General features: G+C 45.0%; 1 protein-coding gene across 1 annotated transcript in view; it reads left to right on the top strand.

Moving 5' to 3' along the window:
* cemip (cell migration inducing hyaluronidase 1) overlaps window positions 1–27,650 on the top strand; it is a 252,790-nt gene that overhangs the window by 175,517 nt on the left and 49,623 nt on the right. Inside the window, exons 14-16 of the mRNA XM_080214375.1 lie at window positions 5,040–5,245; window positions 26,049–26,118; window positions 26,229–26,357. Coding sequence (XP_080070501.1) covers window positions 5,040–5,245; window positions 26,049–26,118; window positions 26,229–26,357 — 405 coding nt within the window. The remainder of the gene's footprint in view (window positions 1–5,039; window positions 5,246–26,048; window positions 26,119–26,228; window positions 26,358–27,650) is intronic.

The following is a 27,650-nucleotide window of genomic DNA, read 5'->3' as shown; positions in this document are numbered from 1 at the left end:
GCACACTTGCCATCATCGGTCCGGGCATTGAGTATAAAAATTGGCAGATCATGCCGCAGCTCTACAGAACTTTAGTTAGGCCTCATTTAGAATATTGTGTACAATTCTGGTCACCACACTATTATCCTATCCCGTCAGGAGGGTATGGATGCTTTCCTGACCTCTCAGCACCTCCTTCCAGCACCAGAATGGACCTCCTCAGGCTGGATGCACCCCTGGACACTCTGACACACACATTCCAGGATTTCACTTTGCTATATGTCTCTTCTTCACTCGTGTAACCTCTGGATACTCTTCAGGTTCTGCTGCACTGCGTCACATCATCCACCAGACCTTTGACATCTCTAGAAACAGTTTGCTGAGGTTGTCCTCCAGCTACAGGTCCGATGTTGTGGGTGCGATCACAGGGCTGGAGTTGCTTTCCGCTCTGGTCGAAGCACACCTCCCCGGCAGCAACCGACATAAACCACCCCCCCGCCCAACTCCCCTCCCCGAGCTATAAGACCACCAGTTTGTCAGTGCAGCTGCCGTCTCCAACACCCAGGGCGCGATTTTCCGGCCTCACTCGCCCCAAAACCGGAACATCCCACCCAAGCTCAACGGACCTTTCCACGGTCGCCCCTCGCCTGGCTGGGATTCTCCAGTCCCGCTGGAGGTTTGGCCGAGTGTCGAATTCTCCATTCTCGCTGGCAGCAGCTTTGGAGGTGGGAGGGGAGCGGAGAATCCCGTCCTGTGTGTTCCTGTTTCTGGAGTAGATTCTAACTCGGAGAGAAGGTGAAGATCTCTGGGACTCTCTTTTGCTCATCAGTGACTAATTTAACAGGAGACAGAGGTCGGGGCCTGTGAAAAACCATTTTTTTGCCACCGTGACTGTGATGTGGAATTAAAGCTGTGATTTGCGCCTTCAATGTTGCAATATGTGACCGATGTGATGTGGTATCATTTGAACATAAACTTTACCTTAATATTCTAACCAGTCTCTGTGAATGAGTAAGTAAGCTAGCACACACAGTCTCGATCATTGTTAATTTATTTGAATAATTAGTCATGCATCTTGAATACTGTTTGTCGCAGCACAGAATCTAGAATGATATACTTTGTGGGTGAAAGAGATTGCTGCCCGGTCTATTAATTAATTAAAAGTTAGACACTTTCAAAAGCAAGGGTTAGTAAATTGTACCTTTTAACCATCCAAAATAGAATTTGCTGCTATAGTTGGACTCACCTACATTTATTACTGTTCTTCACCCAACCCAATCTGGATTCACATTTTTAAAAATCACGATGTATTGCCCAGAAAAGACGTTTATTCTGACAGGAATTCAGTTTGGGAAGATTGCCCGGCCTCCTCCATTCCCGAGGGCACTCAGGAATCGAGGAGATGCAAAAGCTTGTGGGTCCCACCCCAGAGATCCAAGCACAAAAAGCATCGGCTGGCCTTCCTTGTGGAGTACTGCAGGGGTGCCGCAGTGTCAGAGGTGCTGCCTTTTACGTGGGGCGTTAACCTGAGGGCCTGTTTGACCTCTCAGGTGGGTGGAAAACGAAATGCGTTGGCCCAATTCACCTCGGAGCAAGGGATTTTTTTCCTGGCATCCTAGTTGATCCATCAACCAACTTTGTTTTCAAAACAGTTTAACGTGACTGTTTTTTGGGGGAGGGGGACGGTGGTGGGGGGGGGTCCAATTAGCTGTTGCACATAGGCAACAATTCACTGTCATTCAAGAATACTTCACAGGCTGTAACCACTTTGAAACTTCTTTTAATTCAGAGTCAGTGGAAATAGTTGCCAAAACTACACAAGGCACTAGTCAGACCACACCTGGAATACCGTGAATAGTTTTGGCCCCCTTGCATAAGGAAAGGAATACTGACATTGGAGGCATGAGAAGTGTTCACGAGGTTAATCCCGGACCTGGAGGGGGTTCTCTAATGAGGAGAAGTTGAATAGGTTGGGCCTGCACTCATTGGAGTTTGGAAGAGTGAGAGGTGACCTCTTATTGAGAACTATCAAACTCTCAGAGGGTTTGACAGGGCAGACGCTGAGAGGCTGTTTCCCCTTGTGAGAGAGTCTGGGAACCGAGGGCATAATCTCCAAGTAAGGGGGTCACCCTTTTAAGACAGAGATGAGGAGAAATTTATTCTCTGAGGATAATGAATCTGTGGAACTTTTTGTCATAAAGGGCTGTAGAGACTGAGTTATTAAGTGTGTTTAAGGCTGAGATAGACAGATTTTTAATCAGCAAGGGAATCCAGGGTAATGGGAAAAGGCAGGAAAGTGGAGCTGAGAGTTATCATGTAAGAGGGTTATCATAAGGGATTTAATGGGATTAAGGGTTATAGATAGGCCTAGTAGGTAGGGATATGATCAGCGCAACTTGTGGGCCGAAGGGCCTGTTTGTGCTGTAGTTTTCTATGTTCTATGAGTTGTGATCTCATTGGACTTGATGGGCCGAATGGCCTAATTCTGCTCCTACATCTAGTAATCTTATCCAATGTGAATCAGTCACAGGTGGGAGTTGCTTTTCCTGTAAACGCATTGAGTTCTGTCAACCGACAGAGGGCAGAACTTGTTAACCTGCACTTCCACAACAAGGCCAGACGCAACCCTCAAAACAAATCCCATTTTAACAGAGAGCGGGACTGGGGACCAGGCGTGTTGTCCAGGGTAGCACAGACCTGGCAGTAAGATCTGTGAGAGCCAGGTTTGAGACAAGCCCCAAATAGTCTTGTTTTCACTCACCGTGCGTGGCCCCATTTGAAACCACGATGTTGTGGTGTAGCTCTCCGTTTCTGTACTATTTCTGTAGCAAATCGGCGTTGATTTGTCAGCTCTGGCTGCCAGGATTGCTGGAGTTTAAAAGGGATTAATAAAGTAAATGTAGACCAAACGTTTCCCCTTATGGGACAGTCTAGAACAAGAGGTCACAGGTATAGGTTGAGAGGCGGTAGATTTAAAACTGAGATGAGGAGCAACTACTACTCACAGAGGGTGGTGAATTTTAGAACTTGCTGCCCCAAAGCGCAGTGGAGTCTGAATCATTGAATGGTTTCAAGGAGGAGATGAGTACATGGGATTTAATGGGATTAAGGGTTATAGATAGGCCTGGTAGGTATGGATATGATCGGCGCAACTTATGGGCCGAAGGGCCTGTTTGTGCTGTAGTTTTCTATGTTCTCAGCGCCTGTGCCAGCACTGACACAGTGGGCCGAATGGCCCCTTTCTGTACTATAAATATTTTAGAAGAATGAGGGGAGATCTCATTGAGACGTATAAGATGATGAATGGGATGGATAGGATAGAGGTGGAGAGGCTCTTCCCGCTCAAAAAAGACAGTAGGACTAGGGGGCACAGCCTCAAGATAAAGGGGGGGCGGTTTAGAACGGAGTTGAGGAGGAACTTCTTCACTCAAAGGGTGGTGAATCTCTGGAATTCTCTGCCCGTTGAAGTGGTGGAGGCTGCCTCGCTAAATATTTTTAAGAAGCGGGTTGATGGGTTTTTGATAAGAGAGGGGATTAAGGGTTATGGGGAGAGGGCGGGAAAGTGGAACTGAGACACAACAGATCAGCCATGATCTTATTGAATGGCGGGGCAGGCTCGAAGGGCTAGATGGCCTACTCCTGCTCCTATTTCTTATGTTCTTATGTTTTGTGCTGTTTCATTGATTCAGTTCCCACAGCATCAATGAGGGATGTGAGCAAATTTGAAAATCTCTTGGGATGGTCAAGAGGAAACACTATCTGCAAAGCCCAGGGTCAACCCTTCAACCCCAAAACGATTCTGTCCCGTTACAGCTCAGAGGGCAGTTGAGAGTTAACCACATGGCTGTAACTCTGGAGCCACTTGTAGGCCAGGCTGGGTAAGAGCAGCAGATTTCCTTCCCTAAAGGATATCAGTGAGCCAGATAAGCTTTTCCGAAATGATCTCATAGTCATCAATAGATTCTTAATTCCAGAGATTTTTTGTTGAATTCATATTCCACACCTGCCGTGGTGGGATTCGAACCCGGGTCCCCAGAACATTAGCTAAGTTTCTAGATGAATAGTCTAGCGATAATATCACTAGGCCATCACCTCCCCGTACAGGACTATTAAAAGAGAAAGTTTAGCCCAGCTTTCGCTTCAGAGATTTATTCTCTCCAATATGGAAGCAGTTAAAATATTTCTGTACAATGTTTTTGTCTGCTCTTTATTTTAAGCACTTTAACAACAGAATTCACTCTGAACCTGTCAATGACTTCAGCTGCTTCAGGAATGGGAAGGTAGTGAGGGTAACAGGTGATTGTGGGGGGAGACGGTGGTGTCACTGGACTCGTCATCCCTAATGTTTAGGGAGGCACGATTTCAAACCCCACCACGGGAGTTCTTTCGCCGACCCAACAGGTAAAACAAACTCAAATTAACTTAGGGACAAATTAAGAGGGGCAGCCCCCCAAAAAGGGAGGGGGGGGAACGGCCCAAACAGAAACCAAAGTCCAAAGGAAACTTAAAACATTGAATCAAAATGTGATTGTAAGGGTCTGTAACACACGCCAGCCCCTGCGGTGCCCAGTGGGCACGCAAGGCAGCAACTGCGCCCGTGGACACCGCATGCCCCCTCTCCAGGGACACCTGGCGGCGAACGTAGCCACGGTAGAGGGGCGGGCATTCGGGGTGGACGGCCCCGTCGATCGCCCGCTGCCAAATCCCACCATGGTATCACTCATTGGTGGAACTTAAATTCAACACATAAACTAGGAAATTAGTCCAGGTGATCATCAATTGTTGTAAAAGCCCGTCTGCCATCCATTACCTGGTCTAGCCTCAGTCTAGACCCACAGCAATGCGGTTGATTCTTAACTGCCATTCTGAGTGTACCCGAAAAGGTGCCAGAGTGTTGCAACTAGAGGATTTTCACAGTATCTTCATTGCAGTGTTAATGTAACCCTGTGACTAATAAATAAATTTTCAACGGCCTCGCAAGGCACTCAGTTCAAGGCCTCACCTATGATGCTGACACCCCAAGAAGATAAAATTCAACCAATTGTATTTCTTTTTCTCAGGTGAAAGATGTCATTGGCTACAAGACCCTGGGGCATTGCTTCTTCACCGAAGATGGTCCTGAGGAAAGGAACACATTTGATCACTGCCTTGGACTGTTGGTCAAGGCAGGAACCCTACTGCCTTCAGATCGTGACAGCAAAATGTGCAGGAGTATAACAGATGGCGTGTACCCAGGCTACATCCCCAAGCCCAGACAAGAATGCAAGTGAGTAACTGCCAGGCAGTTTCCTGGGGTGTAACGGGGCAAATTGCATGATCCGACAAGACCAATGTGAAGCTGGGGACGTTCAACCTGATTTTAACGTCACGCAATTTGGATGAGAGCAAAATCGTTAATTTTGGAAGCATTTTCTTTGGGTTATGCGCCTGCGTGCATTGTAATGTAATGGTGCTCAGTGGGAGAAGGATTAACGTTGGCCCGGCGAGTAGCACCACACGTGGTATGATGCATAGAGTCACATGGCAAGGAACTCCGAGGGAACAGTCAGTATGTGGAGATGCCGGCATTGGACTGGGGTAAACACAGTAAGAAGTCTCACAACACCAGGTTAAAGTCCAACAGGTTTATTTGTAGCAAATGCCACTGGTTTTTGGAGCGCTGCTCCTTCATCAGGTGAACTCCTGACAATGGAACAGCACTCCGAAAGCTAGTGGTGTTTGCTACCAAATAAACCTGTTGGACTTTAACCTGGTGTTGTGAGACTTCTTAATGTGGAACAGTCAGTAGGCAGGCACATAACACAACATCCTCTTTTCTTCTCTAAAGAACACCTTCCACCCTTCGAACGGAGTATTACAATTAAATATTTACTTGCTGTCCCTGCTCCCCCGTCTCAGGGCTCTGATTTAATGAATACATCTAGAACTCTGTGAGCAACCTATCCGCATGGCGCAGCATCATGCATGAACACACCTTGGACCTGTGAAGAGTTAACAAAAACTGGCTCACTTTTAAACATTGAGACAAAAGTCTCAAATCCTCATCACCGAGACATCACCATACACCATATTAGAGCGTGGTTGATAGCGGGGGGGCCTCCTAAAAGATATCACACCAGAAATAGTAGCCTAACCCAATGTGGTGATCTATGTTGATGTGAATGGTAGCTGCTAAATGGATGAACCCACAACAGTCTCCCACGGTATGAAAAACTGAAAGCAGACTGTAGAAACACACACTTGGATAATTGCAAAAACTCTGAGTGTCAGTTCATAAGACAGTGGGTGAAAAAATTATTCTTTAAGAAGCTGTACTCTCATTTTAGAACAGCTGGCAGTCCAATAGGCTCAGTAGCTGCATTAGTTGCAAGCAAAACACAAAGATTTTTTAAAAACCCAGAAAAAACAATAGCTGACAGAGTTAATACCTGCCGAGCACAGAAAAGACAAGAGACCAAAATCCCTGCAGTGTTTTAAAAGAAGAATAGCTGCTGCTCTGAACATAAGAACATAAGAAATAGGAGCAGGAGTAGGCCATCTAGCCCTTCGAGCCTGCCCCGCCATTCAATAAGATCATGGCTGATCTGTCGCTGCTCAGTTCCACTTTCCCGCCCTCTCCCCATAACCCTTAATCCCCTCTCTTATCAAAAACCCATCAACCCGCATCTTAAAAATATTTAGTGAGGTTGCCTCCATCGCTTCAACGGGCAGAGAATTCCAGAGATTCACCACTCTTTGAGTGAAGAAGTTCCTCCTCAACTCCATTCTAAACCGCCCCCCCTTTATCTTCAGGCTGTGCCCCCTAGTCCTACTATCCTTTCTGAGCGGGAAGAGTCTCTCCACCCCTATCCTATCCATCCCATTCATCATCTTATACATCTCAATGAGATCTCCCCTCATTCTTCTAAACTCTAACGAGTACAAGCCTAATTTATTCAGCCTCTCCTCATAGCTCAACCCCCTCAACTCCGGTATCAGCCTAGTAAACCTCCTCTGCACTCCCTCCAAGGCCAAAATATCTTTGCGTAGGTGCGGCGCCCAAAACTGCACACAGTACTCCAGCTGCGGCCTCACCAATGCCCTATACAGCTGCAGCAAGACCTCCTTACTTTTATATTCAATCCCCCTCGCTATGAAGGCCAGCATCCCATTCGCCTTCCTGACCACCTGCTGCACCTGCAAGCTGGGTTTTTGCGACTCATGCACAAGGACCCCGAGGTCCCTCTGCACCGTCGCCTGCTGCAGTTTTTCGCCCCGTAAGTAATAGTCCTTCCTACCATTCTTCCAACCAAAGTGGACCACCTCACACTTGCCAACATTAAATTCCATTTGCCATTTCCTGGCCCATTCGCCCAACCTATCTAGATCCTTCTGCAGACTCTCCACACCCTCCGCACAATTTGCCGTTCCCCCAATCTTGGTGTCATCAGCAAATTTCGACACCATACACTCGGTTCCCTCCTCCAGATCATCTATATAAATGGTAAAAAGCTGAGGCCCCAGCACCGACCCCTGGGGCATCAGAAACCTATAGTGTAAGAAAGAAAGTATAAAACACTCCGTACCTTCATTAATACATTTACTGAAAGATATACCTGCAAAGTTTCTTTTTCAAAGATCTGCCCAGCGACAAGACCTCCCAGAGAGGAGCCCACTGTATCCTTGCGACAACAGCCCATGTGAGAAAAGCCTACTACACAGTCTTAAAAGAAGTAACAAAATTTAAAGTAGCAACTATAAGAACATAAGAAATAGGAGCAGGAGTAGGCCATCTAGCCCTTTGAGCCTGCCCCGCCATTCAATAAGATCATGGCTGATCTGAAGTGGCTCAGTTCCACTTTCCCGCTTTCTCCCCATAACCCTTAATTCCCCTGTCTATCAGAAACCTATCTACCCGTGACTTAAATATATTTAGCGAGGTAGCCTCCACCACTTCAACGGGCAGAGAATTCTGTTCTCAGCAGCAGAATGGAGCACTTTGAGGTGACTCTACATTCAATTGTGGGAGAACTGAAGTAAAAAAAAGGGAAACCTATTCAAAGACCTTCACACGTTACGAGAATTCCTCCGGTCAAAGTGTATTCCGCTGGAAAATGAGAAGGAAAATGAATTTCTTGTCACTCTGAAGGAATGGATTGGTGGAGCAGGCGCAGTAATGTTCCATATTCCAGCAGGAATTTGGAAATTCCAGGGAAAAGACTGAAAAACCAATGTAATGACGAGGGGGAGGCATTGAAAAGGGAAAAACTGTGGACCTTTCCAAGCTGTGAGTGGATACTGAAACTATGAGCAGCACAATTACAAAACTGAAACAAAACTTTGCCTCCCACCCCGGCCAACTGTGAAACCAAAATGAAAACGAGAACAAAGTCCTGTTGCCGACAGAGAAAGAAAAGACAAACGAGATTGAAAAATGTTAATCCAACACTGAAGCATAAGGCATGAGAAGTAGCGGAAGCTCTGGTTCTCACTGAGGACCAGTCAGCCGAACAAAAAGCTTGATAAGCTTACAAAAACAATTTGAAAATAAAACCGCAAACAAAGTTCCATTTGCAAAACATACATTTCCAGCGAGAACATGGTGGACACCATGAAAAAAAAAGTTTAGTTTAGCTTATTTATGAGTGTCACAAGTAGGCTTACATTAACACGGCAATGAAGTTACTGTGAAAATCCCCGGCAACTGTTCGGGTACACTGAGGGAGAATTTAGCATGGCCAACACACCTAACCAGCACGTCTTTCCAACTGTGGGAGGAAACCGGAACACCCAGAGGAAACACATGTAGTCATGGGGAAAACCTACAAACTCCACACAGACAGTGACCCAAGCTGGGAATCGAACCCGGGTCCCTGGTGCTGTGAGACAGCAATGCTAATCACTGTGCCGCCCATAGTTCAAGTCCATTGCAGGAATAAACAGAGATTCCATTCTCCATCAAATAAGTTGCTAATAAAGGGAAACACAATATTAAGGAGCAGAAATGGTGAATGAAATGGAGATAGCCAAGTACCAGAAACATACAGTGCTGCTACCATTCCTCCAATGGTATCAAAGAAGTGGAAGACTGTCCGCATTCATAAAGTCAGAGACCTGAGATGGGGGAGCAAGGACAGCAAGTAAATATTTCATTGTGATACTCTGTTAGAAGGATGGTAGATTTTCTTTAGGAAAGAAAGGAGGATGTTGTGTTATATGCCCAGAGATGCAGTGTTGTGTAAAAAGTGCTCAGCAAAGCAAGGGTTAAGTGTGGGACTAGAGAATAGCATCATCCCACGGTATGATGTACAGAGTTACATGGAAAGGAACTCTGAGGAAACAGCTCAGAAACCAAGCAGCCTGGGGAAAGAATCATGCATGACTATACCTTGGATCTGTGAATAGTTAAAAGATTAACAATAAATGTTTAAACATACAAATCTTAAGATCTCAGCAATGAGAAACCACAGCTGTGAGATATTATATTAAAGAGGCTCATAATAACATTTTCTCCTGACTTGCTTCTATAGTATTCAACAAAATCAATATTTTGATGAAATCCCAACCTACTTTTCTCCACCACATGGAATAATTATGTAAGAAGAATGAGAGCTCAGGTTTTTATTTTAGATTTCAAAAATGTTTTGATGTATGCAAGATAATGATATGTCATTACACAATAACATGCCTCATAATGATAAGATGGATTAGTGTGAGTCTCAGTTCATCAAGAAATGCACCTGGAAAGGGTTACCAACAAATATTTTGGGAAGGGGAAGCGAAATAGAGAGCTGTGAAAAAGGGAATTGAGTTTGGCTTCGCATAATCCCGTCTACAAAAGATCAACTGGTTGTTCCGTAAGATTCAATTTTTGGATTTTGCCCACAGTGAAACAAGCAGTGATTGATGTGGGCACCATTTAGAAGTTGTGATCAGTCCAAACAACTGGCAAAATAATAGGATTGTACAAAATGCGTCACAGAAACAGGCCACTCGGCCCAACCATTGTGTGCTGTGTCCATATGGGTAGCAGTCCTAATGCCCTGTGCCCACACCATTCCTATTGTCTTCTAATGACCAATAAATGTTGACATGGGCAGTAACTTCAGTCCCCAAAAATAGGTGGCTTGGGGGTCAGGTCGGCTATAATAACGGGATAAATCTCCAACCGGAACTCTAATCGCCAAGTCTCAGTTTTAACCGAGGCAGAATGATTGTGTGGCCAATCTGCTCTCAGGGCTTGTGTTGGTAGTATAATTATACTGAGGCTGAGCGCCCCAGATTTAATCTCCACTTTTAGCAGGCAAGGGTTCCTGGACTTTGGGAAACCTAGCAGCTAAAGGGAGGCAAAGACTGTTGGATCCAGGAGATTTTTTTTTTATTCATTCATGGGACATGGGTATCATTGTCTGGCTAGTATTTATTGCCCATCCCTAGTTGAGAAGGTGGTGGTGAGCTGCCTTTTTGAATCGCTGCAGTCTAGGTGTTGACCTACAATGCCGTTAGGGAGGGTATTCCAGGATTTTGACCCAGCGACGGTGAAGGAACGGTGATATATTTCCGAGTCAGAATGGTGAGTGGCTTGGAGGGGAACCTGCTGGTGGTGATGTTCCCCATGTGTCTGCTACCCTTGTCCTTCTAGATGGAAGTGGTCATGGGTTTGGAAGGTGCTGTTTAAAGATCTTTGGTGCAGTGCATCTTGTAGATAGTACACACTGCTGCTACTGAGCGTCAGTGGAGGGAGTGGAGGTTTGTGGATATGGTGCCAATTAAGTAGGCTGCTTTGTCCTGGATGTGTCAAGTTTCTTGAGTGTTGATGAACCTGCACCATCCAGGCAAGCGGAGAATATTCCATCACACTCCTGACTTGTAGATGGTAGACAGGCTTTGGGGAGTCAGGAGGTGAGTTACTCTCCGCAGGATTCCCAGCCTCTGATCTGGGTTAATGCCTTATTACTCACCTGTCTGATCCCGTTTATCTGCTTCACTCCCACTCTGTGATCAAATGCCCCAATGACCTCCCACTGACCTGCACCTTCCAATCTCAGCATTCCCTGTACCCCCTGCACCTCCAGTTTCTGCTCAGGTCTCTGATCCATGCCAAGATCCATACAATCTCTCTGCCCATCACTGCCCCTCGTCTGCTCTCAGCTTTTTAATTTGCTTTTTAATATCCTCCAGACCCTCCAACAAGAGTCCATGGCATCACAGCCGCTACCATTCTCGGTATGCCTCCCTGCCTCACTTTCCAACAGATTCCCCCAGCCCTGCGTTCGATTCTTGGCCTTGGGTCACTGTCTGTGCAGAGTCTACACATTCTCCACATGTCTGCATGGGTTTCTTCTGGGTCCTCCAGTTTCCCCCCACAGTCGGAAAGATGTGCTGGTTAGGTACACTGGCCATGCTAAATTCTCCCTCAGTGTACCCAAACAGGCACCGGAGTGTGGAGCCTAGCTTCACAGTAACTTCATTGCAGTGTTAATATAAGCCTACTTGTGACACGAATCAATATTAACTTTAAGCTTAAGTAAGGTGGGAAGAAGCTTATAGGGAGCTAAAACCCTAGCATAGACCAGTGGGGCTGAATGGCTTGGTTCGATGCTATAGATGTGATATAGTTATCAGAGCTCCATGTGTGGCTGATGTGAGAATTAACATTTATTGTAGTTGAACTTTGTGATCCAGGATTAGAATAGTCAGCTGCTTATAAGGGGAGGTCCAATCTCTGCCTGCTTTATATGAAACCCGTGTGGAGAATATTCTCTTGCTCGCTGTGCTAACATTTTGGGTTTATTCAGCTAAGAGCTCCCTGCACCCAGTTGGCGAGTCATTGGCTGAATCACGCACGATGCCTTGTACGAGTTTGAAGTGGACTTGTTGAGGATTGGAGTCCGCAAGTGCTTTCTCAGTCTCCTCAGAAACTCCATCTGCCATCTCTCCATGTACACGTGTGCGCACTCTGTCAAAGATGTCACGGTATCGAGTTAAGGTTGGCAGCCCAAAGCTCCCAACAGCTTGACAAAAGAACCTTGGTTCTTGTACAGCGAGCGGAGATTAATGCCGATAATCACTTCACCCATTTCAGCTCAGCTTCTCAATGGTCAGTGGTATCATGACATCATTTGGCTCTAAGTACCCCCACCGGGAAAATTTAAAGCTCCCCTTTGCTCCTGTGGGGCAGTTAATTGGCTCTGGAGTGTGGCAGGATATTGAGAAGCACTGACCCAAATTTAAGTTGGACCGTAAAGCTACCAGCAGGTGGGCCCTGTTGATCTGTTTTTGCTTCACAGACTGGCTGTGGAATAATTTAGCAGAACGCCTCTCAGAGCAGGGCATACGTTACACAAGGTACAATTCTCAAACTTCCCCAGTTTGAGTCAGCTGGGTAGTCTCCAGAGTTTGCCAGTTTCTGGCCAGAATGGGGTAACCGTACAGGATGAATTTTGCAAGGCTGGTGTGGGAGGAGGCACTGCCTAGTGTAGAAATACAGCCTGAGATTTTTGGATAACCTAAAACCTGCTGCCAGCTCGGGGCCTCACAAAACATTTACTTGCACTTAAAATCCCGAGACGATTCTGTTGCTGTCACAGGACACTGGGAGGGGAGATGTTCTGCTTTGCAAGCTCCCAGAATAGAAATTGATTTTGATTTGATTTAGTGTTGTCACATGTATTGGGATACAGTGAAAAGCATTGTTTCTTGCGTGCTATACAGACAAAACATACCATACATAGGGATTGAGGAAAAGAGAGAGTGCACAACATAGCGATACAGTCATAGCTACGGTGTAGAGAAAGATAAACTTAATATAAGGTAGGTCCATTCAAAAGTCTGACGGCAGCAGGGAAGAAGCTGCTTTTGAGTCGGTTGGTATGTGTTTTCAGACTTCTGTATCTTTTTTCCGACGGAAGAACATAAGAACATAAGAAATAGGAGCAGGAGTAGGCGATCTAGCCCTTCGAGCCTGCCCCGCCATTCAATAAGATCATGGCTGATCTGAAGTGGATCAGTTCCACTTTCCCGCTTTCTCCCCATAACCCTTAATTCCCCTTGTCTATCAGAAACCTATCTACCCGTGACTTAAATATATTTAGCGAGGCAGCCTCCACCACTTCAATGGGCAGAGAATTCCAGAGATTCACCACCCTTTGAGTGAAGAAGTTCCTCCTCAACTCTGTTCTAACAGAGATGGAAAAGAGAATATCCGGGGTGTGTGGAGTCCATAATTATGTTGGCTGCTTTTCTGAGGCAACGGGAAGTGTAGACAAAATCAATGGATGGGAGACTGATTTGCGTGATGGACTGGGTTTCGTATATTCTTGTGGTCTTGATCAGAGCAGGAGCCATACCAAGCTACAGTACATCTGTCTGGGGTGCGTGGGGTCCTTGTTTATGCTGGCTTCTTGTTTCGTTCGCTGGAATAAGTATCAGGAGGTCAAGCAGTGGCTGCCTGTGATTTTTCAGTCCATTTTTATGGGTTAGAGAGTGTATTGAGTCTGGCTTTCAAGGTCCAGTGTAACTATATGGGCACAGTAGGCCATCTGCGCTCCTCAGACCACTGGGATGGACATCCAAAGAGCCAGAGAACCTACAAAGGGCCTTCTCTTTATTCACTAACTGTCCCTTAGGCTGTTGGAACTAAATAGCTGTCGCTGAAAGTCATGTCATTCCCTAAAAGGCAGCTGTACGTTTGAACCTACTGAACAAATTGGCTAATAACCCACAGCTCAGGAGGAATCGGTGAGATCTGTGCGGCAGATGGTTCATCATTTTAGATGGTGGAGATCTCTGGATAAACGTGGCTAATGCCCAGATGGAAGCTTCCCAGGGTATTAGTTTCATAAGGCTCAAATTCCCAACCATCTTTATCAAATTCATATGCTGGGGAGGTTCCACCTGGAACGCACCATCTTTATCACAAGATGTTTTCTCCGTTATATCTTTAAGCAGTGTTGTAGACCTTCTGTTCCTCACCAACATGGCTGCAGGCGAATACTCAGCAACATTCTAATGGACTTGTTCAGATTGAGTGCCCTCTCCAGACACTGGAATAGAAGCCACCTAAATATCTTGTCATTCAACTTGTAAAAGTCTAGAGACCTAACGATGAGAAAGGACAACACAATGTGTGGCATGGTGGCACGGAGGGTGGTATAGTGGTCAGCACTGCTGCCTCACAGCTCCAAGCTCCCGGGTTCACAGCCACTGCCACCCTTGTTATGCCTCCTTGCCTCACTTTCCAACAGATCCGGCCCCCCCCCCCCATTGCGTTCGATTCCCGGCTTGGATCACTGTCTGTGCAGAGTCTGCACATTCCCCCCGTGTCTGCGTGGGTTTCCTCCAGGTCCTCCCACAGTCCCAATGACGTGCTGGTTAAGTGCGTTGACCCGAACAAGCGCCGGAGTGTGACGACTAGGGATTTTCACAACAACTTCATTGCAGTGTTAATGTAAGCCTACTTGTGATAGTTTAAACTTTAAACTTCTGGTAGTTATTACGATGCTTAATTTCATGATCTTCAATGATGAGAGAGCTTGCGGAACAGTGCTTCAGTGAAGAGAATTGAGTGGTCTAGAATGTTGAAAGGATACATTCGGGTAAGTATGAATTGTTTACTTGAAACCCAGTAGTAAATGAACAGAAATGAAGGCCCAGGCTTTCGTCACAGTGGAGAGCATCTCCATCTGGTGAAAATAATGAGGAAGCTTTAACCTGGAAGTCCAGTCCGTGAAGACTATTGTCATGGGGCAGGAATGAGCCTGGGTTGGGATTTGTCCAAACATGTTTTGTGGAGGCCCATAGAAATAAGTAGCTACCCTTTTCTGTGTGGGATTTTGGGTATGGGAGGCGATTGAATCCCAACTTGCACAGATTAGTCTTGGTCAATACAAGACAAAACTTAATGGATTCATTTGAATAGCTAGGGTAACCCTTTGGAAGGGTAAGGTCCCCCTTTTGACATGATCCTGAGATGCTTTTGTGAGAGGTAAGCTAACACTGTGGAGATGTAATGTTCCCTTTAGCAGAGATCACGTGTCCTTTGGGATTGCAAAAAGTAAAAAGTGCCTGAACTCATTGATATTGTGAAACTCATAGAATCATAGAACACTACAATGCAGAAAGAGGCCCTTCGGCCCATCGAGTCTGCACCGTACACAATCCCACCCAGGCCCTACCCCGCCATATCCCTACATATTATACCCACTAATCCCTCTAACCTACACATCCCTGGACATTAAGGGGCAATTTCTTAGCACGACCAATCAACCTAACTCATTGGAGTTGATTTGAAATCATAGAAACCCTACAGTGTGGAAGGAGGCCATTCGACCCATCGAGTCTGCACCGAACACAATCCCACCCAAACCCTACCTCCATATCCCTACATATTTACCCGCTAATACCTCTAACCTACGCAACTCAGGGCTCTAAAGGGCAATCCTTAGCATGGCCAATCAACCTGACCCGCACATCTTTGGACTGTGGGAGGAAACCCACGCAGACATGAGGACGATGTGCAAACTCCACACAGACAGTGACCCAAGCCGGGAATCGAACCCAGGTCCCTGGAGCTGTGAAGCAGCAGTGCTAACCACTGTGCTACCGTGCGTCAATTTATTATTGTCACATATAGTGGGATAGAGTAAAAATTATTATTTTTTGCACACTATACAGATAAAACATACCACTCATAGAGTACATAGGGAAGAAGGAAAGACTAGATATTATTGAAAACGACTGTCAAAATGTATCAAGATGAACTATCAAAGGGAACTGTCAAGGCATTTGAAACTTCTGCCCTTTAACTCTCTGGGGGAGAAAAAGGGTGCCTCCCATTTCACAGATTGACAGCTTCAAGCGGTTCGGAACTCTTTGAGTGCGAATTCCAAAGCTTGTTTTAATAAAAGAATATGCAATTGAATTATGTTTGTTGTTATACTGGATAATTTGTCAAAGGAATGCAAATATAGCAAAGGGTTTTTTATGCTTGAGAGCGCTTTTTCAAAACTGAAGTCTGCAATAGGTTAGGAATTTTATTTAATTTCAGCATGGGTCCTGAAATCTGCCTTTGCTGCACACAGGGTGAGTTGACATGGTTGGTGTAAGGACAAGCTATAGTGTGTGGGGCAAGAGTTGGCACTAAATTGGCATAGGAGCTATAAAGAGACAAGGGAATGGGCAGGGGGCATAGATCGGCATAGAATATATGAATGGCCATGGGTGTGGCGGGGTGGTGCGGAATGAAACATAGAATCCCGACAGTGCTAAAGGAGACCATTCGGCCCATCAAGTCTGCACCAACCACAATCCTACCCAGGCTCCAGTCCGTAATCCCTATTTACTCTTGCTAATCCCCCTGACACTCAGGGGCAATTTTAGCATGGCCAATCCACTTAACCTGCACATCTTTGGACTGTGGGAGGAAACCCATGCAGATATGGGGAGAACATGCAAGCTTCACACAGACAGTGACCCGAGGCTGAAATTCAACCCAGGGTCCCTGGCGCTGTGAGGCAGCAAGGCCACTGTGCCACCCCTGGCTTGGCATAAATGAGGCATGGGGAGCAGTAGGGAAAATTCACAGTGAGGAAAATTCTAGAATCCATTACCAAAGATTTAATAGTGGAAAACTTAGAAAAATTGGACAGAGTCAACATGGATTTATGAAAGGGAAATTGTACTTGACAAATCTATTGCAATTCTTAGAGTACCAGGATGACACGATGACACAGTGGTCTGGGTGGCTCAGTGGTTAGCACTGCTGCCTCATAGCACCAGGCATCTGGGTTCGATTCCCGGCTTGGGTGTCTGTCTGTGTGAAGTTTGCACATTCTCCCCGTGTCTGCGTGGGTTCCCTCCGGGTGCCCCAGTTTCCTCCCACAGTTCGAAAGCTGTGCAGGTTAGGTTGATTGGCTGTGCTCACTTACCCCTTAGTGTCAGAAGGACTGACAGGGTGAATGTGGGATTACATAAGAACATAAGAAATAGGAGCGGGAGTAGGCCATCTAGCCCTTCGAGCCTGCCCCGCCATTCAATAAGATCATGGCTGATCTGAAGTGGCTCAGTTCCACTTTCCCGCTTTCTCCCCATAACCCTTAATCCCCTCGCTTACCTGGGGGGGGATTCTTCTCAGTGCAGACTCGTAAGACTGAATGGCCTTTTTCTGCACTGGAGGAATTCTTTGATTATATAAATAGCACATGTGGCAATATCAGTTCCAGTAAGTGATTCTAGAAGATTCCTTCAAACACACATTGATTTCACAAAATCATCCCAACATGTCAACCAAAAAGTTGCTACGGACAGCACAAGTCTATCTATAGGGACACTCCTTCTGTTATAAAGATTTATTTGTGAAACATCATATTTTTGCCAGCACAGATGCTTTGGGCAAAGGCAATAGAGCCAGGCTCAACTAACCAACCAGAAATTCTCATTTCATTGATAAGGATTTGAGCCAGAGAGCAGGAATATTGAACTTAGCAGTATAACTACAATCCAGATGTATGAACATAAGAACATAAGAAATAGGAGCAGGAGTAGGCCATCTAGCCCTTCGAGCCTGCCCCGCCATTCAATAAGATCATGGCTGATCTGAAGTGGATCAGTTCCACTTTCCTGCTTTCTCCCCATAACCCTTAATTCCCCTGTCTATCAGAAACCTATCTACCCGTGACTTAAATATATTCAGCGAGGTAGCCTCCACCACTTCAACGGGCAGAGAATTCCAGAGATTCACCACCCTTTGAGTGAAGAAGTTCCTCCTCAACTCTGATCTAAACTACCCCCCCCTTACCTTGAGGCTGTGCCCTCTAGTCCTGCTGTCCTTTCTAAGCGGGAAGAATGTCTCTACCTCTACCCTATCAAAGAACAAGGAACAATCCAGCACAGGAAACAGGCCCTTCTATCTAGCCCCTTCATTATCTTGCATGTCTCTACAATGAAGTAAATAAAGGAAATAAGCTGAAGGCAAAATCACTTGCTCTGGGTGAACATCACGTGGAAGGTTGACGGGTTTACAGGAAGATATGCCATGATATTAAAAAAAAAGCAGTTGACAAAATATTTAAGTTTTGATAGTGTCCCAAGGAAAAAGGAGAAAAGCAAAAAGTTGCAGTTTATATAGTGTATTTTCCGACCTCGATACATCCCAATGCGCTTTATAACCAATAAAGTAATTTTCGAAGTGTAATGACCTTTGAAGTATAGGAAATGTAGCTGTTAATTTGTGCATAGCAAGCTCCCACAAAAACAATAAGATGCACCAGCCTAGATCTTTTACTCAAGTCCCTGTAAGGGAAACTTAAATAATCCCAGTGTACCAAATGGATGGCCTGACACAAAAGCAGCTGGCAAACTGCTGCCTGACTTCAACATTATAATTCGGAAGTAAGGGCAAGTGCCAAGGCCAACGCCTGAGAGGGCAGGTGCAAGTAGGGCAGCAAGTGTTGTCATACACCCTTTAGGGATGACCACATACTGGCACTCAAAGGAAAATGTGTCATGTGTTCCAGTCTCAGTTTCACCTTGGTCTGTGAGCAGAACACAGCACACACAGCTCTGCTATTGAGAGCTTTAAGATTTCTGTCCATGTATAAATGGTCACACGTGCCTAGCCTAAGTAAATTAATTCACGACATGTTTACCCAATCCCTTATGAGCGATTTAAAGTAAATCTTATTTATTGGTCGTAAGTAAGGCTTTAAATAAATTTTAGCTGATTGGTGGCTTTATATCATTATGGAAACACAATGGGTGAGATTCCCTGGCCTTCCAGCCGCGTGTTTCCTGCTGGTGAAAGGTGGTATGCTCTTCTCTCGCTGTGGGATTCTTTGGAATTCCCATTGATCTCATCTCATGCTGCTGTCAAACCCACTGGCATGGGTGCACTGCCAGCGGAACCAGCGTATCCTGTTGGCGTGAACGGCCGGAGAATTCTGGCCAAGATGGTGTTGAGTCCCGGTCAAGCAGCGTGGCAGCAAGATTAAATACAGGTACATTATGGTGAAATGACTTAGATTTTGCTACATGGTATAAGACACTCTCAATGTTTCAGTCAGACCACAAAGACTCTGTAGCTTCAGACGTTGTTGGAATCGCAGCGTGGTGACTGGACAGAAAAGCTTTCAAGACACAGGTTGAGCTGGTGTTCGAGTAAAGAGCTGGTAAACAGACAGATCCCCCATGTCGTACACAGCCTGTCTGCTCAGCGAGTGGGACAGTGCATTGAGAGGACCAACACTGGATTATCTCAATCAGGAAAGACAAGTGACCAGGGTGTGTGTGCGTAGTTAGCGAGTGAAGGAGAGTCAAACGAAAAACAGCCCTGATAAAAACCAGCCCGGAGAAAGTGCAATTATAATCGGCGGTTTCAGAAACAGTAAAATGAATAACACAAGGGGAAAGGTGAAAGAGTTATTGTCAAAATGTCCACAAAATTCCTCAGTTCGAACAGAGTAACTCCTGATTCAATTTCTCATCTCTGCCACAGAGCTGGCTCTGGAAAGCAGCCAGCTAAAATTGGTACTCAGCTCAGACGCTGCAACACTGAAGTTTTGTGTCAATAACTTGTATCACCAGAGAATGAAAAGAACCACTTTCCCTTCTGTATCCTGAGGGCGTAAAGGACCTGGCACAGTGTAGAATTTCCATTATGGTCAGTGAGAGGTATTTTAATCGCTGGGAAGTATCATTTGGTTGTGTTACCATTATTAACTGACTTTGTGCAGCCAACATTCTGTTTCTCACTGTGTCCAGCCCACTTGTCCTCACGTCCAGACAAAGCAAACATCATGAAATGCACAGGACAATCTTTAAAGGTTGGACTAAAAAGGCAGAGTCACGAACGCCAGGGAGAGCCGTGAACCCCTCACTTCAAATCCATTTTCAGGTTATCAGTTGCCAGGAGCTAAGCTTTTATAACTTGTAATTAACTGTAACACCATAACATTTTTACAAAGTTCAATAAGGAAAAGAATGTGTTTGTGATTGAAACCGTGCTCTGACTTATTAGAGACAAATTCCAGTGGTTAATACATTCTTGCTGAAAATCAAAACCAGGGTAAACAGATCATAATCTGACTTTGATTTTGTTTTTTTTCTCTCGTGATATGGACTGGAGCTGAAATGAGTGAGATTAGTTGCGTTAAACGTATATGATAGTAATCGATTTATACAATATCGGGTAAATCTGTTGTTACATCCACAGAGCTACAAATACAGAGAGGCTGTTTTATCTTGTTTTTCGTTATGTTGGAAATGAGGATCTCGAGGAAAATCATTCTAACTTGAGATTTTAGACTTTTGACTTTGGTATCACTCTCTGAGTGAGACGGTTTGGGAGCAAGTGCCACTCCCAACACCTGAACCCAAAATTCAGGCTGAGAGTTCATTGCCACGCTAAAGGACTGATGTACAACCAATGGTGTCATCTTTCAAATGTGACCCAGTCCCCGACTATCCTGATGACAGTATCCCGCAGTGTTAACTGGACCCAGTGACATTGAAACTAAGACACGGCTACTTTTTTTTTGCTGGAGTGAGTTTATTGACTTAGTTCACAATCAACATTGCTCCAACACCGCCCAGTGTCCCAGCTGTCCCCATTTATAACATCTGTTTAGCAATGTTATTGTCATTTAAACCATTAACAATGTAACCAATTGACATGCAGGGGAACAATCAGGAAGTTCAGCAAGCTTCTACAACATTTACAGAGTGGGAATACATGTGCTCTCAAATTGGTTAAAGATTTAGAAGAAAGTAAGCAAAGAATTCATTAACGCGTTGAACTTTTAGGCCGCAATTATCACACTAAACAATCAGAAGGTATTCGAAATTCCTGCATCAGTCCTGGTCTCCAGCTACAGCAAGTAATTAGGGAAGCTAATAGAACATTACTGTGAGGAGAATTGATTGCAAAAGTAGGGAGATTCTGCTTCAGTTGTTCAGGGCATTTCGAAGGCCACATCTGAAGTATTGTGTACGGTCTCCGTCTCCCTGTTTAAGGAATGTATTAGCAGCAGCTCAGAGAAGGTTTACACAGGCCTAATTCCAGGAGAGGGCAGGTTGGAAGTTTGTATCCACTAGGGTTTCGAAAAGTAAGAGGCGACTTGATCAAAAACTTTAAGATCCTGAGGGATATTGACAGGGTGGGCGTGGAGAGGACGCTTCCTGTTGTGGGAGAGTCTAGAACTAGGGGTCAGTGTTTAAGATTAAGGGGTTGCTCACTTAAGACAGAAATGAAGAGGATATTTTTCTCACAGAGAGACGCGAGTCTCTGGAACTCTCTCCCTTGAGAGGAAGTGGAGGCAGAGCTGTTGAATATTTTTAAGGCAGAGTTAGATAGATTGTTGATTAACAAGGGGTGAAAGGTTATCAGGGTATAGGCAGGGTATATGGGGCTGAAGTTACAATCGGATCGGCCATGGTCTTGCTGAATGCAATGCAGGATTGAGGGGTCGAATGGCTGCTCCTAATGCATATGTTTGTAACTCATCAGTTTTGGTTGAATTTGCTAAGTTGGAGACTTTCTATAAACTGCTATAACTACTGGTGCAGAGCTGGAAGTATTGCTGCGTGTAATAAGAACATTTAAATGCGGATTAAATTAATTTCATGTGATAACGTCCAAAACACATTGAAAGGTGAAATCTAAACTTCAACAAATGCACGGCAAGGATTCCCAGCTCCTGTGTTTTATGTCGGTTGCCAGAGACAGCCTGAGGAATGTACTCTAACTATCAAATTGCAAATGGCAAGAATTCTGTGTCTCCATTAGAAATGTAGTAAACAGCGTGTGCGGAGGAGAGTAGCAGGGTTCAGGCTGTCCTGGGCAGCCTGGTGAAATGGACAGACACACGGCACATGAAATTTAACAACAGTGACTCTTATTTCTTAATGTAATAAAAATCCCCAAAGCTGCTTCATCGAATAAAATGTCACAGCATACAATGTGAGGAGACATGAGGTCAGATATCCAAAAGCCTGGTCAAGAGGGGGTAGGTTTAAGAGGTCTCAATAAAGAGGAAAATGAGGCCGGGAGGAAGAGAGTTTCAGGGAAGGAATTTCAGAGCTCGGAGTCCAGGCAGCTGAAGATCTGGCTAACAATGGCGGAATGATTAAAATGTGGAGATGCCGGCGTTGGACTGGGGTAAACACAGTAAGAGGTCTGACAACACCAGGTTTAAGTCCAACCCATTTATTTGATAGTAAACTCACAAGCTTTCGAGGTTTCCCTCGTCATCAGGTGTTCTTCGACAGGGATCTTGTCGCACTATCTGTAACCCCATGACTTGCAAAACCTCACTTACTGCACTGTCTGGAGACAATACACATCTCTTTAACCTGTGATCAGTGCTCCTTCCACTCACATTGTCGGCCACTTTAGGACTTGAACAGCAGGTTAGGTGTAAAGACTCGCATTCTAATCAGTAATTTGTAAACTGTCTGTGCTGTTATATGCTCTGTCTGAGGCCAGAACTCACCTGACAAAGAGGGAAACCTCAAAAGCTTGTGAGTTTACTATCAAATAAATTAGTTGGACTTAAAGCTGGTGTTGTCAGACTTCTTGGAGTGATTAAAATCAGGAATGCATGACAGAATCAGAATTAGACAGCGCAGATAAACTAAAATGTTTGCTGTAGAAATACGAGGACAGCCATTATAACAAACCAGGTAACATTTCAAAGTGTTTGAAAGATCTGGACTATAGCTTTAAAGGTGAAGAGGGGGAAACTGTGGTGTTAGAATGCACATGCATGTAAATAAAGAGTGTTATTAATAAGGGCAATGAACAGTGAGTGTGAGCTGCCACATGTGATTATGGTGGATAACAGAGAGTTGGCTTCAACATAGACACAAACTAAACAATGCATTAAAGAAGGAAAGGGAAGCAAAAATAATGGATGAGGAGGGTGGTGGCATCATCGATCAAGAACAATATTGGAGGAATTATATACCTGAAGGTTCAAAGTCTATTTGGGTCGAGTTAAGGAACAGAAAAAGGGTTTTTCCATTTCTGTGTGTTTACTATAGACTCCAAAATGTTCAAAATGAGATGGGGGGGAGCAAACTTTTTCAGGGAAATGTAAAAATAGTGGTCTGCATTTTATTCAAATATCTCACCCCAGCTCCCAGCCCATTACACACGTGGGTTTTAGCCAGGTTTAAAAATGGTCACCCTGCTGTGATAATGAGCTGCTGGTGGCCTGAAGCTGAGAGTGGGACTTGCTTCTCTCAATGGAAGGAAGTTCCGCCCTCAAGAACTACTGGCCAATCTGATTGGCCAGAGATGCAAGCTGAACCCAAAGGCGGCAGAGAGCACTTCTGAGACTGAAAACAGGTCCCAATGGATCCTAAACTAAGGTAAGACCTACACTTTTAGAGTAAGAGGAGATCTGCCACTCTCGCTGGGAAGGGGGGAGAGGGTGAAGGATTTGGAAAGGGAAGGAGCAAAGGGGGAGTGCCAACTTGACTGATGTGCCCGCAGTGCAAACATGGCACTACCCAAAGAATGTAACCCCCTTCTTCCCACCCTTTAACCAGCTGAGTTAAAGAGAAAGATCTGCCTACGCCATCTGTATTATGGAATTCCGTGTAATGTCTGGTTCAACTGGCTTGTTAATAAACTCTGTTAATGTTTTTTAAATGGTGACAAGTTGACAATATCAATGGCCACCCACCAATATTTTTTGGGATCTGAATCAGGTGTCTGCAGGAAGGTGATGGGTTAACCATTCATCATATTCATCATAGTGCTACACCACTGCCCCACCACCCCTTCCCCATTCTGCTGGAACCATACCAGTAGAATCCAACACACTAGATCAATTTTAGGACTTCAATTGCCCTCAGAAAGACTGGGAAGAAACAGGCTAAGGGACAAGGAGAGTGAAGAATTCCCATAAATAGAACTTCCTTATTTACATGTCTAACCCAGTCAGGAAAGAAGCAGCAGGAATTGAGTACATGAATGGGTTAGGGTAAGTTGAGGGTGTTTCAGTGGGAGAAGATATGAGTATCATTGATTATAATACAATTAGGGTTGAAGTGCTTCTAGAAAGTGACAAAGGCCTAGATTTTCATCGTCAAGCTGAGTGAGGGAGTTAGAGCAATTCCTCGTTGTTGGAGATCAGTTGCCTGCTGGAGTTGGCTCAGTTGGCCCAGGAAGAAGTGCAGAGGTAGCCACAGGGTTGCCAGGTGCTGAGGTGGGCTGCTTTAAAGACCAACCTCAGTTAAGTGGGACTTTGTCCCAGTTGGAAAAAAAGCCAAGGCCTTCCAGCCCTCACACCTCACATTCCGTCACCCTCCAAGCTCTCCCCTATTCTCCATGCGTACCACCTCATGTCCCATGAGGGGATCACCCCAGTGGTTCCTCATGCTCACTACGCTTAGCTCTGCCGCTCTACTCACCTCACATGGCCTGTTATATCCTCTGTGCCAAGCAATGGCACTTCCACGTCCATTGTACACTTTAGAACCAACTGACCCTACAGTGTGAAGTAGTACACTTAAAAAAAACCTTTAAAAGTTAATCACTGAGAACTTTCTCCTACCTTTAAAAAAGTCTACATTAGAAGATAATTAAGGTATCAATTATCTAAGGACTTTGAAGTTTCAAAAGCCACAAACCACTGAAACAACTTAACTTATGTGAACAAACATGCAAGTGACAGCAGAGAACCTAGAACATAGAACATTACAGCACAGCACAGGCCCTTCGGCCCTCAATGTTGCGCCGACCATTAGAGGTTTAGATAGGGTTAGAGGTTTAGATAGGGTGGACAGTGATAGCCTTTTTCCTTGGATGGAGAAAGCTAGCACGAGGGGGCATAGCTTTAAATTAAGGGGTGGTAGTTATAGGACGGATGTCAGAGGTAGGTTCTTTACCCAGAGGGTGGTGAGGGATTGGAATGCCCTGCCTGCTGCAGTTGTAGATGCACCTAGTTTGGGGGCGTTTAAGAGATCCGTGGATAGGTTTATGGATGGAAAGGGATTGGTTTAGGTTAGAGGGTCATTGCTTTTTTAATTGGTCGGCGCAACATCGTGGGCCGAAGGGCCTGTTCTGTGCTGTAATGTTCTATGTTCTATGACCAGTGGAACCTGAACTATCACTCAAACAATGCTTCCTCTGAGATACAGATGATCTTGTATTATGATGGTTGCCTGAGCTCTCAGCCAAGTCTCATTGTGTAGTGGTGAACATGTTCGAATCCCTTGACCCTGATTCCAAGGATCTTCGCGTGATAAGAATTTTTTATTGGGAACGAGCTGTAAAAGTTGAGAACCATCTAAGCAATTCTGTGAAGATTAAAAAAATGGGTCAGGCAGGGGAGTGTATTTTTTTCCCAGAATTATTCAATTTGTATAGTGACGATATTCTGATGCAGATCTTTAGTTGGAAGCTACGATTTTACTATGAGATGCACCAATATCATTCTTATTGCCAACTCTGAAGAGAAACTGCAGAAGATTTGATACAGTGGTGATCAAACTCGAGAAGAAAGGACTGAGCATAAATTGTAAGGAAACAAAACGTCTATTGGTGTCCAGAAAGAAAGTCTTAGCAAAGTGTAAGATCACAGTGAATAATGAAAAGGTCCCACAGATAAATATGGTTATCAGTAAATAAACGTTGGACAGAAAATGCAACCAAGAAATAAGATGAAGGAAATAAGATTGAATGGCCAAAGATGCATTTCAAAAAGTGAGAAAGGTTATGATCAACTCATTTTAAAGTACGTGACAATGAGGTTGTAATGACTTATTTGTAGATATGACCCTTTAGAAGCTTGAAACTTGGTATCAAGGTGGTTTCTGCATGGTTCAACATTTAACTCAGCTTTCGAAAGGTGTTAAAGTTGATACACTGGAGAGAAATTCAATGAAAACCTTTACATGAATTACTCTGTTTTCATCAAAGACCAGATTCACAAAGCTAAGAATAATAATCTGTCTCTTCATAAAATTTAACTGCCTTGATATAAATTAAACTGCATGGTACATGTGCAAATTACTACGGTATCATGTAAGCAATTTTTGTATTAATCACCCCTTCAGCAAGGTAAACCTTTGCCGTTCTGTTACAGCGCTGTCTCCACATTTTGGATTGCAAATCCCAATAACAACCTCGTCAACTGTTCAGCTGCAGGCTCGGAGGTAGGTAGTCTCCTGTTCCGTACTCAGAGTCACGTGCTGGCTGTTTTATTGTGCTTTTGAACTGCAGAGGAGCACCTTTTGGAAGCTCAAGCTGTGTGCTTACATTGCAGGAAACGGGATTTTGGTTCATTTTCCACCACGTGCCCACGGGGCCTTCGGAAGGAATGTATCTGCCGGGTTACTCTGAACACATGCCACTAGGAAAGTTCAGCAACAACAGAGCTCATTCCAACTACAGGGTAAGCCTGCACGCAATCACTGTAACCCTGTAGCGAGCTACACTAAAGGAGCGAGATAAACAAATTTATACTCGCACACATGGAATATATTGCAACATGTGGGCCGCTATATATATTTATGAGCACATTCCGAGCCATTGTGCCTTCCACCAAAAGACTAAAAATAGGAAATCCTCACTTTAATAAAAAAATACTGCGGATGCTGAGAATCTAAAATAGAACAGAACATACCGGATAAACTCAGCAGTTTTTCTTTTAATTCACAGGTGATTCGGTCCGCCTTGTTGGCCAACGAGGGGCATACACGCGGTGGGTCGTGCGAGGGCTGCTCTTGGATGTTGCTTCAAGAGTTGCCTAGTGCTTCACGTCGTTGGTGTACGCTTAAACTGGACCAACTGACGGGCAACACGACAGCTCAGTGACTATCACTGTTTGCTGTGCAGATACATGGATTTGGGCCGGTGTCTGTGGGAGTTTGCACATTCTCCCCGTGATTGCGTGGGTTTTCTCCGGGTGCTCCGGTTTCCTCCCAAAAACGTGCTCTTAGGCTGATTGGTGTAATAAATTGTCCCTAAATTAGGCATCCCCCAATCTGGTTATGGTTCCTTTATTGTGGAGTCCAATTGGTGTAGACAAAGGTCATGGGTAGGGGAGGGGACTCACAATGTTAAAATGGTGGCGCGGGCTCGTTGGGCCGAAGGGCCTGTTTCCTGTGCTGTGTTGTTCTTTGTTCTTTGTCAGGCAGCATCTGTGGAGGGAAGGACAAAGTTAAGCATCAAGATTTTTTTGGCACCTTGCCGCATTTCTCTCAGTGCCGGGAGGCAGCGTGCCATTGGTGGGAGGCAGCCTGCCATTGGCTAGCGGCAGGAACTTCTGGTCCCGTCGCTCTCAATAAGATTCCCCATTGTCCCTGCCCCATGGGTGTACTGTCAGTGAGAGCCACAAGATCCCGCCGCTCTGAAGAGCTGGAAGATCACACCCAAGGTTTCGAGCCCCTGTCACTCTTCTACAGAGCTTCATTTTAAGCTTTCCTTCCCAACACAATGGTTGTGTGTCTAAATTCCATCGCCAAACATCGACACCCGACCAACTGGAGGAAGAGTTTGGGCAATGATGGAAAGGTTAAGGTTGTCTTGGCCACGTAGCCTGTCCTGCCCCATTGTGAACTTGTGTGCCACAATCCTCCATTCAAATAAAAAACTCATCCCCTGAAAGAGAGGGAAAAAAATCCCTTGGCTGGTTGGGATGAAAGAAATCTGAATATTTTGTTTCTGACCAATAGAAGTGATTAAA

The sequence above is a fragment of the Carcharhinus amblyrhynchos genome, chromosome 28, assembly GCF_965287045.1.
Source record: "Carcharhinus amblyrhynchos chromosome 28, sCarAmb.v2.hapA, whole genome shotgun sequence".
Classification (NCBI taxonomy): Eukaryota; Metazoa; Chordata; class Chondrichthyes; order Carcharhiniformes; family Carcharhinidae; genus Carcharhinus; species Carcharhinus amblyrhynchos.
Note: the sequence above shows the minus strand (reverse complement) of the source record. Positions and strands in the feature narration are given on the sequence as shown.